The sequence below is a fragment of the Pyrus communis genome, chromosome 13 (assembly GCF_963583255.1).
Source record: "Pyrus communis chromosome 13, drPyrComm1.1, whole genome shotgun sequence".
NCBI lineage: Eukaryota > Viridiplantae > Streptophyta > Magnoliopsida > Rosales > Rosaceae > Pyrus > Pyrus communis.
The window spans coordinates 239,202-254,182 of NC_084815.1; the positions used below are offsets into that span (position 1 = coordinate 239,202).

General features: G+C 37.9%; 1 protein-coding gene and 1 pseudogene across 2 annotated transcripts; both read left to right on the forward strand.

Moving 5' to 3' along the window:
• The first annotated feature begins 9,446 nt into the window (after positions 1-9,446).
• Positions 9,447-13,019, forward strand: LOC137713651 (adenylyl-sulfate kinase 3-like). Of its 2 annotated transcripts, none has more exons than XM_068452975.1 (7): positions 9,447-9,648; positions 9,966-10,110; positions 11,207-11,356; positions 11,621-11,739; positions 11,839-11,923; positions 12,150-12,196; positions 12,353-13,019. In XM_068452975.1, the coding sequence occupies exons 2-7, from the start codon at positions 9,987-9,989 to the stop codon at positions 12,452-12,454; spliced, it is 627 nt and encodes a 208-aa protein (XP_068309076.1). In that variant the 5' UTR covers positions 9,447-9,648; positions 9,966-9,986; the 3' UTR covers positions 12,455-13,019. The 2 variants fall into 2 exon arrangements, with proteins under 2 accessions (XP_068309076.1, XP_068309075.1); XM_068452974.1 differs by having other exon boundaries at positions 9,957-10,110; positions 12,353-13,017.
• Positions 13,020-13,859: 840 nt separating this feature from the next.
• On the forward strand, positions 13,860-14,508 carry LOC137711909 (large ribosomal subunit protein uL1z-like; annotated as a pseudogene).
• Positions 14,509-14,981: the final 473 nt, after the last annotated feature.

Sequence of the window (14,981 nt, forward strand, 5' to 3'; positions counted from 1 at the left end):
TTGTCAAATGTGTATCATGATCAACATATACAACTTTAATTTGATGGATATACGTATCTAACATTTAATAACTAAAATGAGAAAATATTTGGGCTTTTTAGGTTTTAAATCTTTTTCATTGTTTTATCTTTTTAAACTAATTTTTATTACTTAAAGTATTGGACCTAAAACCGTACTTGTAATGAAAATGAAAAAAAATACAGCTTAGAAAACCCTTAACTTGGACCTGGGTAGCCATAATCCAGTGGACTTCACCGATGCCACTTGTCTTTTAAGTGGGCAGGTTAGACCCATTCAGTTAATAGATGGGTATGATGAATTATGGACCATTATTTGTCATTTAGTTAATGGGCATGGGTAGTCCAAACCCAACTTTTTTGCCCAACGACCATCAATGCATGGTAACAATGAATCGCTGGCAGTGGCATTGATAAATAATAAACCAGGTCAAAATCAGATTAACTTTAGCCGGCTGGACTTGTCGACCTTACATAGTAGTGGATTGCACACCTCTTAAGTCTTATCTCTATGTCCGGGATGGCATGGATACATACAAACATTCAAGTAATATATATTAATATATATTAATATATATATATATATATATATATATATATATGTATGTATGTATGTATGTATGTATAACTGTTGACCAAGAATAGGAGGAGCAGTAGCTAACCTACCCACCATTGACAACTCGATATCTTTTGAACTGTACAATTCAACGTACCAAGTCAGAAATAACGCAACAACAAATATACATATGCTCAGGAAGAAGAAACTTCTCTCCTTACAAGAACGCGGTTTCAATCCTCCCTCCCTCCCTTGATATCATCGACCTTAAAAAAGCAAAGGCTTTCGTTCTTTTGGTTGTCTCTGTTATCTACCTAATATTCCATCTCCTTTGAAAATACAACTAGTTAGCTAGTTAGGGTTATTGTTTTTGGTCTAACAAGTTCGTCCAATCCTCTCTGTCTCTCTCTCTCATACAAATCAACCAGATGTGTCCTCTAAGGTTCATCTTGTTGTTCTTCTCAGCAATCCTTGCAGGATACTTTGCATGGAGGACGGTTCGTTCTTCTCCCGCCCGAACCGACATCATAACCTCCTCACAGCTTGGTACTACCAGCATTAATGAAAATATGGGATCATCCAAACATGAACAAGAAGCATTCAATTTTAAATTTGTATGTCTATTTCCTCCTACGTTTTGTTTCTTATTATTCCATTCAAATAATCTCTCTCTCTCTCTCTCTCTCTCTCTCTCTCTCTCTCTCTCTCTAATTCTATTAATGTTGGTTTTTGAATTTTCAGATGATTCAGAATGGCTTCTGGGTACTTGTGGACATGGCCAGCGGGAAATACTTGTGGAGGAATTTTAAGGAGATGAATGAAGGCAAAGTAAAATGTTAGCTGTTGATTACCAAATTGTACATGCATATGCTTGTCTATTTTTTTGTTCTAATCGAGGGTATTATTGCAAAACCATGCAAATCAATCTTCTTGATTTTATTTTAATTTTTCCTAATTTTTATCGTTTCACGGGTGAGGAGGTTGATGATAAAGGCAAATGTATAGTGTCAGTTCTTATTCCCCAGAAAAGAGATTTGTACTCTTAGTCTTTACCAAAACAAAATACAGTATTGCTTGCTAGACAATGTAGATTTAGTCCAAAAAGATCGATCCATACTCCTCGTCTGCAAGACCGAACTTTTCATCTAAATCCGTTGCAAAGAACCAGTGTACCTCATTGCCATGTATAACATCTGTACAACATCATAATTCTATAAACCAAGAAAAGAAAAAAAAGGGAGAACATATAAACATCACATAGGAGATAAAGCAGCAACCTTTCTTTCAGTTCGAACTTCAAATCAACTTGTAGCTTTAATCGACATGTACACAAGTGTAAGAAGAGCGCCCTGTGGAAGTGGTGCAAATCTTGCGAGATTGGAGCGGAGCCAACCGACATGGCTACCACCACAAGAGCAACCATGTTGCTGCTGGTTTTCCCACAAATCCAACTTGCAAACGATGGGCACAAAGTGAGCAAAATAAACTCGCCCACCCAAAACCCACGCAATTACATAACCAATCTTGTATCCGGCATCCAACACTTCCTGTCAAACAAGGCCATCAGGCTGCTAAACGTGAGATAACCAGGATCCAAATGTCTGCAATAGAAACAGAAATAAAAAGGCCGATCGAAGAACTTCGTGAAAGTTTGTTTATTTAGGTGTTTTGATGGATAGTTTTTGGATGGGTTTCTTCAGATTAGGATAGCGGAGAATGGAGAGAACTTGGAGTTGGTACTAACGGCTTCGAGGCTGTGCAGAATGCAGCAGCACTGATTTCATTAAGTAGAGGAAATCTTGTAGGGTATGGTGCATTGCCATGACCCATACTTGTTTAAGAGAGTGATTGACAAGAGGCTTAATAACCATTTAAGCCTTACTACCCTAGATTGAATCCTAGCCCTTCATTTGGGTTTAAGTGATTTAATCTGGAGTGTACACTTGTCATTCATACACTCACACATACATTTAAATTGAAACTAGCCGTTGGTGACTAAAACCCTTCATTTCTTCTTTCTTCTTCGATGCAGACCGAATCCAAGCTTGGGAGTTCCTTGCTACCTTCGATCCCTCAACTTCAGAAGCTGTTTAGCTTCCAACACTCCCTTCTAAACTGCTTCTTGGAGTCATTCTGAGCAAACCCCTCAGGTAATTGAACCTCTTTTTCGGTAATGTTTTTGTGAAAATGTCTGCGATCTGATTTTCTGTGCTGCAATAGAGTAACTTGATTGTGTTGTCCTGCAATGCCTCTCTGATGAAATGATATCTCTTTTTGATGTGCTTTGTTCTCTGATGAAATACTGGGTTTTTGGTCATGACGATTGCAGAGGTGTTGTTACACAGAAGTGGTGTGGCATCAACCTGCAATTCCCCAAAGTCTTTGAGTATGAACCTTAGCCAAATAGCTTAAGCTGTGGCTTCTGATGCACTCACATACTTTGCCTCGGCTATGGACAATGCAACATTTCGTTGCTTCACAGAGGCCCATGAGAAAACCCCTGAACCAAAAGTGAAAGCATAGCCAGATGTGCTTTTGTTATCATCTTCACTACCACCCCAGTCACTGTCACAAAATCCAATTAGGATAGTTGATTTCCCCATTTCATACTTGATGCCATAATCAAGTGTTCCTTGCACATATCTTAGAACTCTATTTGCTGTCCACATGTGTATCTTGCTAGGATTCTGCATAAACCTAGAAAGTAAGCTTGTTGAGAACATTAGATCCGGCCTTGTTGCAGCTAGATACAATAGACTGCCAACAATGCTTTTGTAGAGACTAGCATCTGCAGGTTCACTTTCATCATCCTTCTTAAGCTTCTCATTTGCAATTAGAGGTGTAGAGACCGGTTTGCATCCCTTCAGCCCAAACTTTTCAAGCAAAGTTTTAGCATACTTCCTTTGATGAATGAAGATGCTACTTGCTTCTTGAATTACCCCAATGCCAAGAAAATGATGCAAGAGGCCTAGATCAGTCATTTCATACCTCTTCATCATCTCTTCCTTGAACTCTTCAATCATTGCAGCATCATTTCCAGTGTAGACAACATCATCCATATAGATTGAGACAATGAGTGTCTTGTTGTTGTTTTCTATCTTGGTGTAGAGTGTAGCTTCACTAGGACTTTTCTGAAATCCTTTCTCAGTGAAATAAGAATCAATCTCACTGTACCAAGCTCTTGGAGCTTGCTTTAGGCCATATAGTGCCTTCCTTAACTTGTACACCTTCTCTGGAAATGCTTTACTTGTGAACCCTTAGGTTGTTCCCCAAACACTTCCTCCTCTAGCATTCCATTTAGAAATGCAGATTTGACATCCAATTGATGCAACTTCCAACCCTTCTTGGCTACTAGGGCTCTAAAGGTCCTTATGGTGTCTAACATTGCTACTGGAGTAAAGGTTTCATTAAAGTCTACACTAAGCTTCTGTGAGTAACCTTTGGCCACCAACCTGGCCTTGTTTTTTTGCACAGAACCATCTAGGTTGAGCTTGGTTTTGTACACCCATTTCACTCCAATCACAAGCTTGTCACTTGGTCGATTTACAAGTTCCCAAGTGTCATTCTTCTCAATCATTTCAAGTTCTTCCTTCATTGCTTTCTTCCAAGCTTTGTCTTTCTCAGCTTCTTCATATGATTCTGGTTCCACTACACAGTAGTTACATGTAGCATAGATCTCATCCAAGCTTCTCAACCTCACTGGAGTTGAACTTGGTGTTGTGATCTGTGATTGAGTTGGTTGTGGACTGATGCTTGCTTGCTGTGGAATCCCTTGTATGTCATCATTCTCTGTGACTTCTTCTTGAATTGAGGTATTCATAGGCTCCCTTGTTTGCTTTTCGTTGAGATTAAGTTGTAGAGAGACACTGTCTTTTTCTTTTACCCTTGTTTCCCAGTTCCGGGTTGAGTCTTTATCAAAGATAACATCCCTTAATAGGATTATCTTCTAGTTGACAGATTGTAAACTATGTACCTTTTCTCACTGGTTCCATAACCCATAAAAACATCATTGTTGCTTAATTTCTCCAACTTGTGCCTTAGTTGTTGAGGAATGTGAGTATAGCATACTGAGCCAAACACTCTCAGATGCTTCACAGAAGGCTTTATGCCACTGAACACTTCAAATGGAGTCTTCTTGTCCAATGCTTTAGTAAGACACCTATTTAATAGGTACACTGCAGTGTTTACTGTTTCACCTCAAAATGTATAGGGCATGTTCTTCTCATGCATCATAGACTTAGCCATTTCGACTATAGTCCTATTCTTCCTTTCTGCAATTGCATTCTGTTGTGGTGAATATGCCACTGTGAGTTACTTCTCCAATCCTACATCTTCATAGAATGCATTGAACTCATGTAAGGTATACTCACCTCCCCTTTCACTTCTCAACCTTTTGATTTGGTATCCACATTGCAATTCCACCATTGCCTTGAAATTCTTGAATATTATGAATACCTTAAACTTGAACCTCATGAAATACACCTAACACATTCATGAGTAGTCATCAATAAAGGTTAGGAAATACCTGTTTCCACTGATTGTTGTTGTTTGCATTGGTCCACACACATTTGTTTGAATCAATTCGAGTGGCTTTGTTGCCCTTCAAGCCTTTCCAGCTTCAAATGGATCTCTATGATGCTTGCCAAACACACACCCTTCATAGGTTTCATTGCATTAATCCATCTTTGGTATGCCTTGCACTATTTCATGCTTTTGCAAATTTTGTAAGCTTGTCATGTTTAAATGACCAAACCTCTTGTGCCATAGCTTCATAAAACCTGTCACACTTGCTTTTCTTACCACTTCCTCTAGATACTTCAACATAAGTGGAAAGCTTATGTTTTTCACTTCTACTCTAGTCACTATGTTTGATAAGGACCTGTCATCATAAATCTCAACCACAATTCCCCCAAAAAGTAGGAAATAGCCATGCTCCATCATTTGACCTACACTGAGTAGATTCTCATCCAATCTAGGCACTAGCATCACTTCCCTTATGCATCTTCTTCCTTTCTTGGTGTTAATGACCAGAGTTCCTCTTCTGGTGGCTTTGACAATGTTTCCATCTCCCATTTTCACTTTTCTAGTGAAGTTTGTGTCAAGGTCATTGGTAATGACTCATGTGCAGTCATATGGTTGCTGCAGCCACTGTCAATGTACCATACTTCATTGTTTTTCTCCACTTTTGCACTGAAAGCACATAACACATTTGCTTCTTCTTCCACTTGATTTGCACAGTTCACTTGCTGCACATTCTTTGATCTGCAATCCTTCATGATGTGCCCGAACTTGTTACATTTGTGACATTTAGGCTTGTCCTTGAACCAACACTCTCCAAGATGGAATTTGTCATAGTGCTTGCATTGTTGCTTGGTTCTTGGACCTTCATTTGATTTGCTGCCTTGGTTAGGCTTAGGGTTTTGAGACCCCTTTCCTTCCCATTTCTTGTTCTTGCCCTTCCACTATGGTTTTTGTTTGCTTGCATTAGCTTGACTACTAGATCCAACAGAGAGTGATTGAAAAGCTTTCTCAGGTGCAAAATCGGCATGCCTCTCAAGCCTTTGGTCAAAAGCTCTTAAAGATGCCATCACATCTTACACACTGAGAGTTTTAGTGTCTTTGGTTTCTTCAATGACACTCACTATTGAATCATAGGGTTTAGTCAAACTAATCAACAGTTTCTGGACAATTCTTTCATTAGGCAGTTCCTCACCATATGTTCTCATCTTATTTACAACATCAAATAGCCTAGTAAAGTAGTCTTTTAACAGCTCATTTTTCCTTATTCTTGTATACTCGAAATCTCTTCTAAAGGATTGAAGTTTTACCTTTCTGACTTTAGTGTCTCCTCTGTATTCTTACTATAAAACTTCCCAAGCTCCCTTTGCAGTCTCTTCATTTGCTATTCTCGGGAAAATGGTGTTTGAGACAGCACCTTGGATGATTCCAAGTGCTCTAGCATCCTCCATTCGGTTCTGCTTCAGTATTTTGAGTTGTGTTTTTGTGAGGGCGTCGACCTCCATTTCAGGTAGTTCATACTCGTATTGAACCATATCCCATAGATCCTCCAAAAATCATAGTTTTCCCCATCAAAGACTACAGCTTTTAGCTCACTGCTACTGCTTGATCCCTTCATTTGCAGGGTTATTTGTTGATTGTTGTTGTTGAGGACACTACGCAGGTGCTCCTAAAGATTTCAACTTGCACAGATTACGCCCACAAAGTTGTAAGATCAGAAACTAGGCTATGAGGCCATGAAAAGTTTGTTTATTTAGGTGTTTTGATGGATAATTTTCGGATGGGTTTCTTCAGATTAGGATAGCAGAGAATGGAAAGAACTTGGAATTGGTACTGACGGCTTCAAGGCTGTTGCAGAATGCAGTAGCACTGATTTCATTAAGTAGAGGAAATCTTGTAGGGTATGGTGCATTGCCATGACCCATACTTGTTTAAGAGAGTGATTGACAAGAGGCTTAACAATTGTTTCAGCCTTACTACCCCAGATTGAATCCTAGCCCTTCCTTTGGGTTTAAGTGATTTAATCTGGAGTATACACTTGTCATTCATACACTCACACATACATTTAAATTGAAACTAGCCGTTGGTGACTAAAACCCTTCATTTCTTCTTTCTTCTTCGATGCAAACCGAATCCAAGCCCAGGAGTTCCTTGCTACCTTCGATCCCTCGACTTCAGCAGCTGTTTAGCTTCCAACACTTCGCCCAAAGAACCTCTCCCTTGGGCTGGATCTCCCTCAGTTTTACCATACGAACGAACTCTCTTCATTGACATTATAGGTTCCCAGTATCTCTCCCGTTGCATTTTCTGCCGCACTTCAGCCCATTTATAGATCCTTACTCCATCTTCAAATTCAGTGCTGTAGTTCCATTTTCCACTACATTGCCTACCAGTATCCTTTTGTAATCTAAGTTCCCGGTCATGCTGACTCCTGGTTGCTTCATTGGATAGAATCTTTTTATAGGTAATATTCAGGTTCTCTCACTGCGTCTACTAAACATGAATGAAAAATGAAAATGCAAAAAGAAAAAAAGAAAAAAAAAAGAAACAAGGGGTTTATGGAAAACGAAATGCACTTCTTGGAATCCAGTGATTCTATCATTACCCAAGTTCTTAATAACGCCATAGATACGAGAAAATTTAAAGTAAATAACCATGGTTGATACTTTCGATCCACTTCTTCCAGACGCTAATTCATTTGTGGTTCTACTGAATGCAGTCATGTGTTTGAAAATTCAAAATATTGTAGAAGTTATGTGAGGGAAGAGAGAGGTTTGGATGTAGAGGAGGAGAACAAATTGCCTGGGAGAATACAAAGAGTAAAAGAAAGAAACTGACTGAAAGTTGAAATAAGACAGGGTATTGTACAATGCCCATTTCATCTTTGGTTCTTCAACTTATTATTAATGGGTCCAACAACGAAGAGGCTTACTCGATGAAAATTAGATTAGACAGATTAGATAAGAAAAAGGGTACTTATTATTATTAGAAATTACTCACTTCATATGCCTGACGGATGCTGTTGAATACCCCTCCAGCTTGAGAATCGTTGCTAACGTCGGGAAAAGATATGCAAGAATGTGTAAGTTCTTAATTGTGAACCTCTGCCTTACAAAATCTGTAAATTCTTTGAAAACCAATTTCAGTGGGATCTCCTAACCACACAGATGCAGTAGGGGAGATATTAAGGTTATGGCTACATGCATGAATCAAAGTGAGATGGCGTCATGCCAAACTAAGGGTGTCCGGACTCCAGGGTTTCCTCGGGAGGTACCTCTCACCATTTGGGCCACATAAAAGCATGCCACTAAGGAATTTACATACCAACACACACACACACAGAGTCCATTATAGTATGTGCTTCAATAGCTATAAGCAATAAAGCATAAAAGAATGAACAAAGAATATATGAATCCAAAAGAAATTGGTGAACTTGAACACACTCTTGCAATAGTATTAAACACAATCAGATAGAGGAAATTTATTAAGTATCATTGTTTGATATGGCATCCATGGTTTGACAATATAAGTTTAAGCAGACAATGGTAAACTTCGAGAAGGTGTGACTCACATTTAATAACTGATTATATCTGCATTTGCATGTGTTCCTCCAGTTTCCCTCAAAACGTAGCTATTTTTGAAAAAATTGAAAACTAAAACCACAACTGTGAAGATATATTGTATTTCTCTCGAAAGATTTCAACTAATGAAGTTGGACGTCTCCCAAAAAGGCTGTGATGAATTTCTAATGTACAGAAGTTCAAAATTTTACATGGTCATTTCTAAGGCTTTTCAAAATTTTACATGGTCATTTCTAAGGCTTCTCATGAACAAACCCAAAAAAGTTATTAAAAAGAAAACAGAAGCCGAAGGACAAGTGAGTAGGTAAGAGATTCTATGTTCGAATCTCATTGATGACGAGTCTTAAACTAATTCATAACGAGTTCTATACTAATTATTACTTGTAGAGTAATACTAGGGAAACTAAATTTGTAAATAAAATTTTGGAAACTAAAAAACATAAAAGCTGATGATTTATTTATTATCTAAACATTGATAAACGTGTTTATTACACATCATTTAATTCCTAAATTTAGTTTCCTATTAGGCGAGAGGTTCTTGTATTAAGAAAACAAATGAACACTGCCACGTTGGTAAGGGATGCTCTCACAAGTATGACAAAGTGGTAGCAACGTCATCACCTATGTCAACCGTTGAGATGAGATGTCCCGTCAGCAAATGCAACGACAAAAGTGGACCCACTTCACACGAGTACATTGGCAGACATGCTCACACGTGGAGAAGAAAATGTAACCAAAGTCCAAGAGAGAAAGTGGAGGGAGTGAGTTCGACGTCCTCGACTCGCAGTGGGCAATGGACGAGGAGGAGGATGCGTCCAGATTCATTCCGAACCCCCAAAGTAGCCAAAAAAAGGCAAAACCCCAAATGAGATGCCTTGAAAACAGGGCGCATGGTTGGCCATTTCCTCTTCCATTTAACACCCCAAACCTCCGACATCTTATTCTTCTTTCGGGCAAATAATCATACGCCTGTCAGGTATTCTTTTCTTTCTCTTTCTCTATCTGTTTATCTGGGTTTTGGATTGCTGTTCGTTTGATGTGTCATGCTATATTTTTCGGTAGATTAGCATGCTCCTAATGTAGGCTTTGACAATTCAGTTATTGGGATCGTGATCTTTTGTTGTTATTTTTATTATGGGTTTTGAAATCTTCATAGATGTTAATGACCAGATAAGTAGATGTCTACTTTGAACAATTCAAGAAATGTTATTGGGATCGTGATGCTATATTCCTCGTTGTAAATAATGAATTAGAGTACATTTTCTTACATTTCAATGATTTTAGTGCGCTCAGTAGGACGGAACAGATAAGTAGATGTCTACTTTGAACAATTCAACAAATGTATTTTGGCAAGAATGTCAGGTTGGGAAGGTTGATAGGCAGAAACTACTGAATCAAAAGGGATGTGTTGTATGGATTACTGGTCTCAGTGGCTCAGGTTATTTTCTTAACTGACTTGTTTATCCCTTCTTTTAAAGTTACACATACGAATCAATATATTTTTCATTAGCTAACATTTCTTTCCATACCTTCTCCTGTTGTGTTCCTTTTGTCCGACAGAATGATTTTTATCAGAGATTTGCACAAAAACACAGTTAACTAACTGCATTTTGTTTTTGCCTGGCTTGGCAAATTGCTAATACGATATCAGCCCATTATTTGGCATGGTAGGAAAATTTTCAGTGGTCTGAATATGCGTGAGCAGTTACTTCAGTCAATCCTGGTGATTGAATGAAATTGCTTACATCATTTTGGAGTAAATTTTTTTATTTGGTTAGGGGCTCATGGGATGGTCAATACCTGTGACATGATTCAGAGGAGCAGACCCAATTCTTGCCTCTATCCTCAATGGTCAATCATATGCAAGAGAGATGTAGGTCATGCTTTTCTAATTTACCCTGTGAGTTTGAGTCTTTGGTGGAAGCTGTTTAGGGAGTTTGAAGTAAGTTGGGTTATTCCTCGTAATTGTTTCTCTTTTCTGTGACTCTGTCTGAGAAGAATAAATGACCAGGGATGGGGAAGAAGGCCAAATTTTTTTGGGGTATGCATAGTATTGCTTGTATTTTAGGTAGTCTGGCTATAGAGAAATAAAATGATTTTCAAAGATTTGCTGGCAGTGGGACAGACTAGTTATGGGATAAATTTTTCTTTTGATCATCATTTTGGGCCACGGTCTATAGAACTGAGGGGGCATAATCTTATTCAAGCATTTGATTAGATTGGAAAGCTGCTATTTGTTAGGTTTTGTGTCTTGTGCTTATGTTTTAGCATAAGAGAACATTTGTTTCTATGCCTCGTTTATGTTTATGTTATCCTTGTTGTGGCATTGTCCATACAACATGTAATTTATTGTCTATTAATAAAATCAGAAAATATATGAGATCACACCAAAAGCATCTTGGCTCACTCCAAGTCAACTAACACTTCACACACAGGAGGAAAGCTACAAGAAATTTGGTTTTTTTTTCCCTCTTTCAATTCACTCCAGTCTATGTATGCACTAAATGGCTTCTTGAACTCTTTTCTGGAATCAGGGAAAAGTACATTGGCATGCGCATTAAGTAGAGAACTACACTCTAGGGGAAAGTTGTCATATGTCCTTGATGGAGATAACCTTCGGCATGGTCTGAACAAGGATCTTGGTTTCAAAGCTGAAGACCGGGCTGAAAATATACGCAGAGTTGGTATGTTATTCTTGACAACAAACTATTTTGGTAGGAAACATAGATTATTTGTCTCAGATAACACATAAGACATGTCAACTGTTCTCAGATAACACATAAGACATGTCAACCAATATTGGATATAGACCACGCTGAGAATGTTTATTTGATTTCATTTTTCCTTTGTGGAGCCAAACATATCCTGGCATCATAATTCTTTGCCTTTTCAACTTGACCATAGTGTGTCCATTGGTAATATTTAAGCTAAATAAGTTTTCAATGTAGGGGAGGTAGCAAAACTCTTTGCAGATGCGGGATTGATTTGTATTGCTAGCCTCATATCTCCTTATAGGAAAGATCGAGATGCTTGCCGTGCAATGTTATCTGATCCAAACTTTATTGAGGCAAGACTCCATATGGTTCTTGTTCTTATAATCTGGTAAATGTGGTCCACCTATTTTAAACTACGAAGATTGATTTTTATATTACATCCATGTTAACAGGTTTTCATGAACATGCCCCTAGAATTATGTGAGTCAAGAGATGCAAAAGGCCTTTACAAGCTTGCACGTGCTGGAAAGATTAAAGGTGTGTTTCGAAACAGTACTCCTATAATTTCTCCATTGGCATGTTCAGACTGTTGGTCTATGCAAAGGAAAGAGATAAAATTAATAAAAACAGATATAGAAGCCCAATATATGATTTGTATCATGAAATGACAGAATTTTAATATAACATGGTGTTACTTTCTATTCAAATAAGAGTCTTTCCTTTTTCTTTTGGTCAATTTTCCAGTAATAGTTCTCAATTGCAGGTTTTACCGGAATAGATGACCCTTACGAGCCACCAGAGAATTGCGAGGTATGTATTTGGTGGAGTATAAAAACTAATGGCCATGTCGGCATGTATCTTCTAATACACATTGTTTAGTTTGGAGACATTATAAAATCACCAGTGCTCTTTTGGTGTTCCTTGTGCATGCAAATCAAACTGAAAATTTTACCCTTGTTTTGTCAGATAGAAATAGAACAAGAAAATGGAGTTTGCCCCATGCCTGCAGCCATGGCAGGCCAAGTAGTGTCCTACTTGGAGGAGAAAGGATTTCTTCGAGTTCAGTGACTTGCCTCTGTTCAACTTACCTGTTGCATATCTGGCAAGGCATCACTTTGGAGTTAAGGATTTTATTTAGAACAAAACATATGATTGGTTGGATCAACCCGGCGCTGGCACTAAGACCGCCCTGACAATCTTTTGGTACTACTTGCTAGGATTGAGTACATACTTTTGGTTAATATATTTTGTTTATAAGACTAATAGATAATACAGTTTTGAATTAGCAGAACATTTATGTGGCTAATTCTGATAAGTGTAATGGTATCAAAGTTCCTTTTCCATGTTGGAGATTTTCATATGGTTTGTTTTGTACCATCTTAAAATTGTGACCATTCATCGAATTTTGACCTTGGATTTACAACATATATTTAGTCATTTGCCTACATTGTCGGATAGTACATGAGTTTTGAATTCTAACATACGTTAATGTAGTGTTTCTTGGATCTTTTGGAACATGTTTGGGGCAATGTTGGTTAAAACTGAATTGTAACTATATCAGCAAATCCACGTCAATACATCGCCTGCAATCCTGAGTGCGTCGTCGCCTTCCCCTGCCTTCCTTGTCTCTCTTCTTCCTCCTCCTCCTCCGGCAATGATTCCGATCACTGCGCCGATCTCTGCGCATACGCCACCAATTCGCACTCCGTTTAGTTGAATTGAATGGAATTTATCCAGATGGCATTAGAGTAGAAAATCCCGTGTTATTGTATATTAGAAATCAGCAGCAGCTACATTTGGTTGACAATCTGGAAAAAAAAAAAAAAAAAATCTATTTCTTTTCCCATATTCTATTATTTATGCCTGGGTTTTTTGTTTTAATAGTATTATTTATGCCTGTGTTTGATGAGATTGTAATACTCACGTGTGTATAACTTGCACTAAAATTTCAAAAGTTTTTTTTGGTTTGAGAGAGCTTTTGACAAAATCTGTTTACCTAATTTCCCATAAACTTTTACCTCACCATCACTTTGCCTCATTAAATTTTTATATTAATTAGTTGATAATTTATTGGTTAAAATTATTTGATAACTTAATATGACCACTTGTCTGTACTTATTTACAAATTAGTTTTATGATCAAAACCGTTCATTTTAAATCATTATCATAGATTATTTTCATTGAGAAGGAATATGCACATGCATGTTATTTCTCATAAGAATGAATTAGGAAATATGTTTTCCTCTGCAATCCCAATCAGTTTAGGGTTTAGAAAATAAGTTAGTTTCCCTATTCTAAAACGATAGAGGAATCCTATACTTGTAGGCATGTAACTATCGTTCATGTACTATAAATAGATCGTCGGGAGCTATTTATTAACACAACCAACAAAGAGAATACAATAGTAGCCAAGAGTAATAGAGAGATCTAGAGTCGGAAGTCTTCGTTTGGTCAGGCAGCTTAAGCTTCAGCCATGAGTAGACTTGTGAGTGACACTCTCCGCGAAGGTATTTCCATCATCAAGAATGCGTCCATGGCAAAGGAACGTAACTCCACCGAGACTATTGAACTTCAGATTGGGCTGAAAAATTATGATCCTCAAAGAGAAACGCTTCAGTGGTTCTGTTAGGTTGCCGCACATCCCTCGTCCAAAGATGAAGGTCTGCATGCTTGGAGATGCTCAGCATGTCGAGGAGGCTGAAAAAAATGGGTTGGACTATATGGACGTTGAAGGGCTGAAGAAGCTAAACAAGAGCAAGAAGTTGGTTAAGAAGTTGGCAAAGAAATACCATGCCTTTTTGGCTTCAGAAGCCGTTATGAAGCAGATTCCCCGTCTTTTGGGTCCCGGTCTCAACAAGGCAGGAAAATTTCCAACCCTTGTTAGTCACCAAGAATCCGTCGAGTCAAAGGTTTCCGAGACAAAAGCAACGATCAAGTTCCAACTGAAGAAGGTTGTTTGCATGGGAGTTGCTGTAGGGAATGTATGCATGGAAGAGAAGCAGATATTCCAGAACGTGCAATTGAGCGTTAACTGTCTTGTATCGCTGTTGAAGAAAAATTGGCAAAATGTAAGGTGCTTGAACCTCAGAACTAGTATGGGCAACCCATATCGCATCTATTAACTACCAACTCGTTTGAATGCCCTTTTGAAATGACTGAAAGGATTTTTGGTAAAATATTTTTTTAGAATCAATCATTAGTGAAGATGCAAGTAAATCATGAAAAAACACTTTTATGTGCTTTTGAAACTCAAAAATATTTTCTCTAAAAACGTTTTTAGTCATTTTAAAAGCACATCCAAACGGACCATACTTTTGCTTATTCTCAGAGTTTTTGTAGGGACATGAGAGGTTATTAAAGAAATATACTTAATAGGATGTATGTTATCTGAATGGTGTAGTTTTAATATTAGTTCGTTTTTACTTTGTTTAATGATTATCGTCATGTAATGTTTGACTCAATATATAAAAGGGTGTGATATCCACACATCCTATTTTACTTCTCACACGTCTTTTCAATTTTTGACCGTCGGATCGGATGAATTGAAGAAGATCAACAGACATAAATTATCAAGAGGTGTATGAGAAATAAAATG

Excerpts from the sequence above, each read along its gene's own strand:
- LOC137713651 (XM_068452975.1), top strand. The coding sequence starts at position 9,987 with ATGTCTACTTTGAACAATTCAACAAATGTATTTTGGCAAGAATGTCAG. Across the intron at positions 11,357-11,620 it reads TGAAAATATACGCAGAGTTG|GGGAGGTAGCAAAACTCTTT; the intron begins GTATGTTATTCT and ends TTTTCAATGTAG. Across the intron at positions 11,924-12,149 it reads ACGTGCTGGAAAGATTAAAG|GTTTTACCGGAATAGATGAC; the intron begins GTGTGTTTCGAA and ends TCTCAATTGCAG.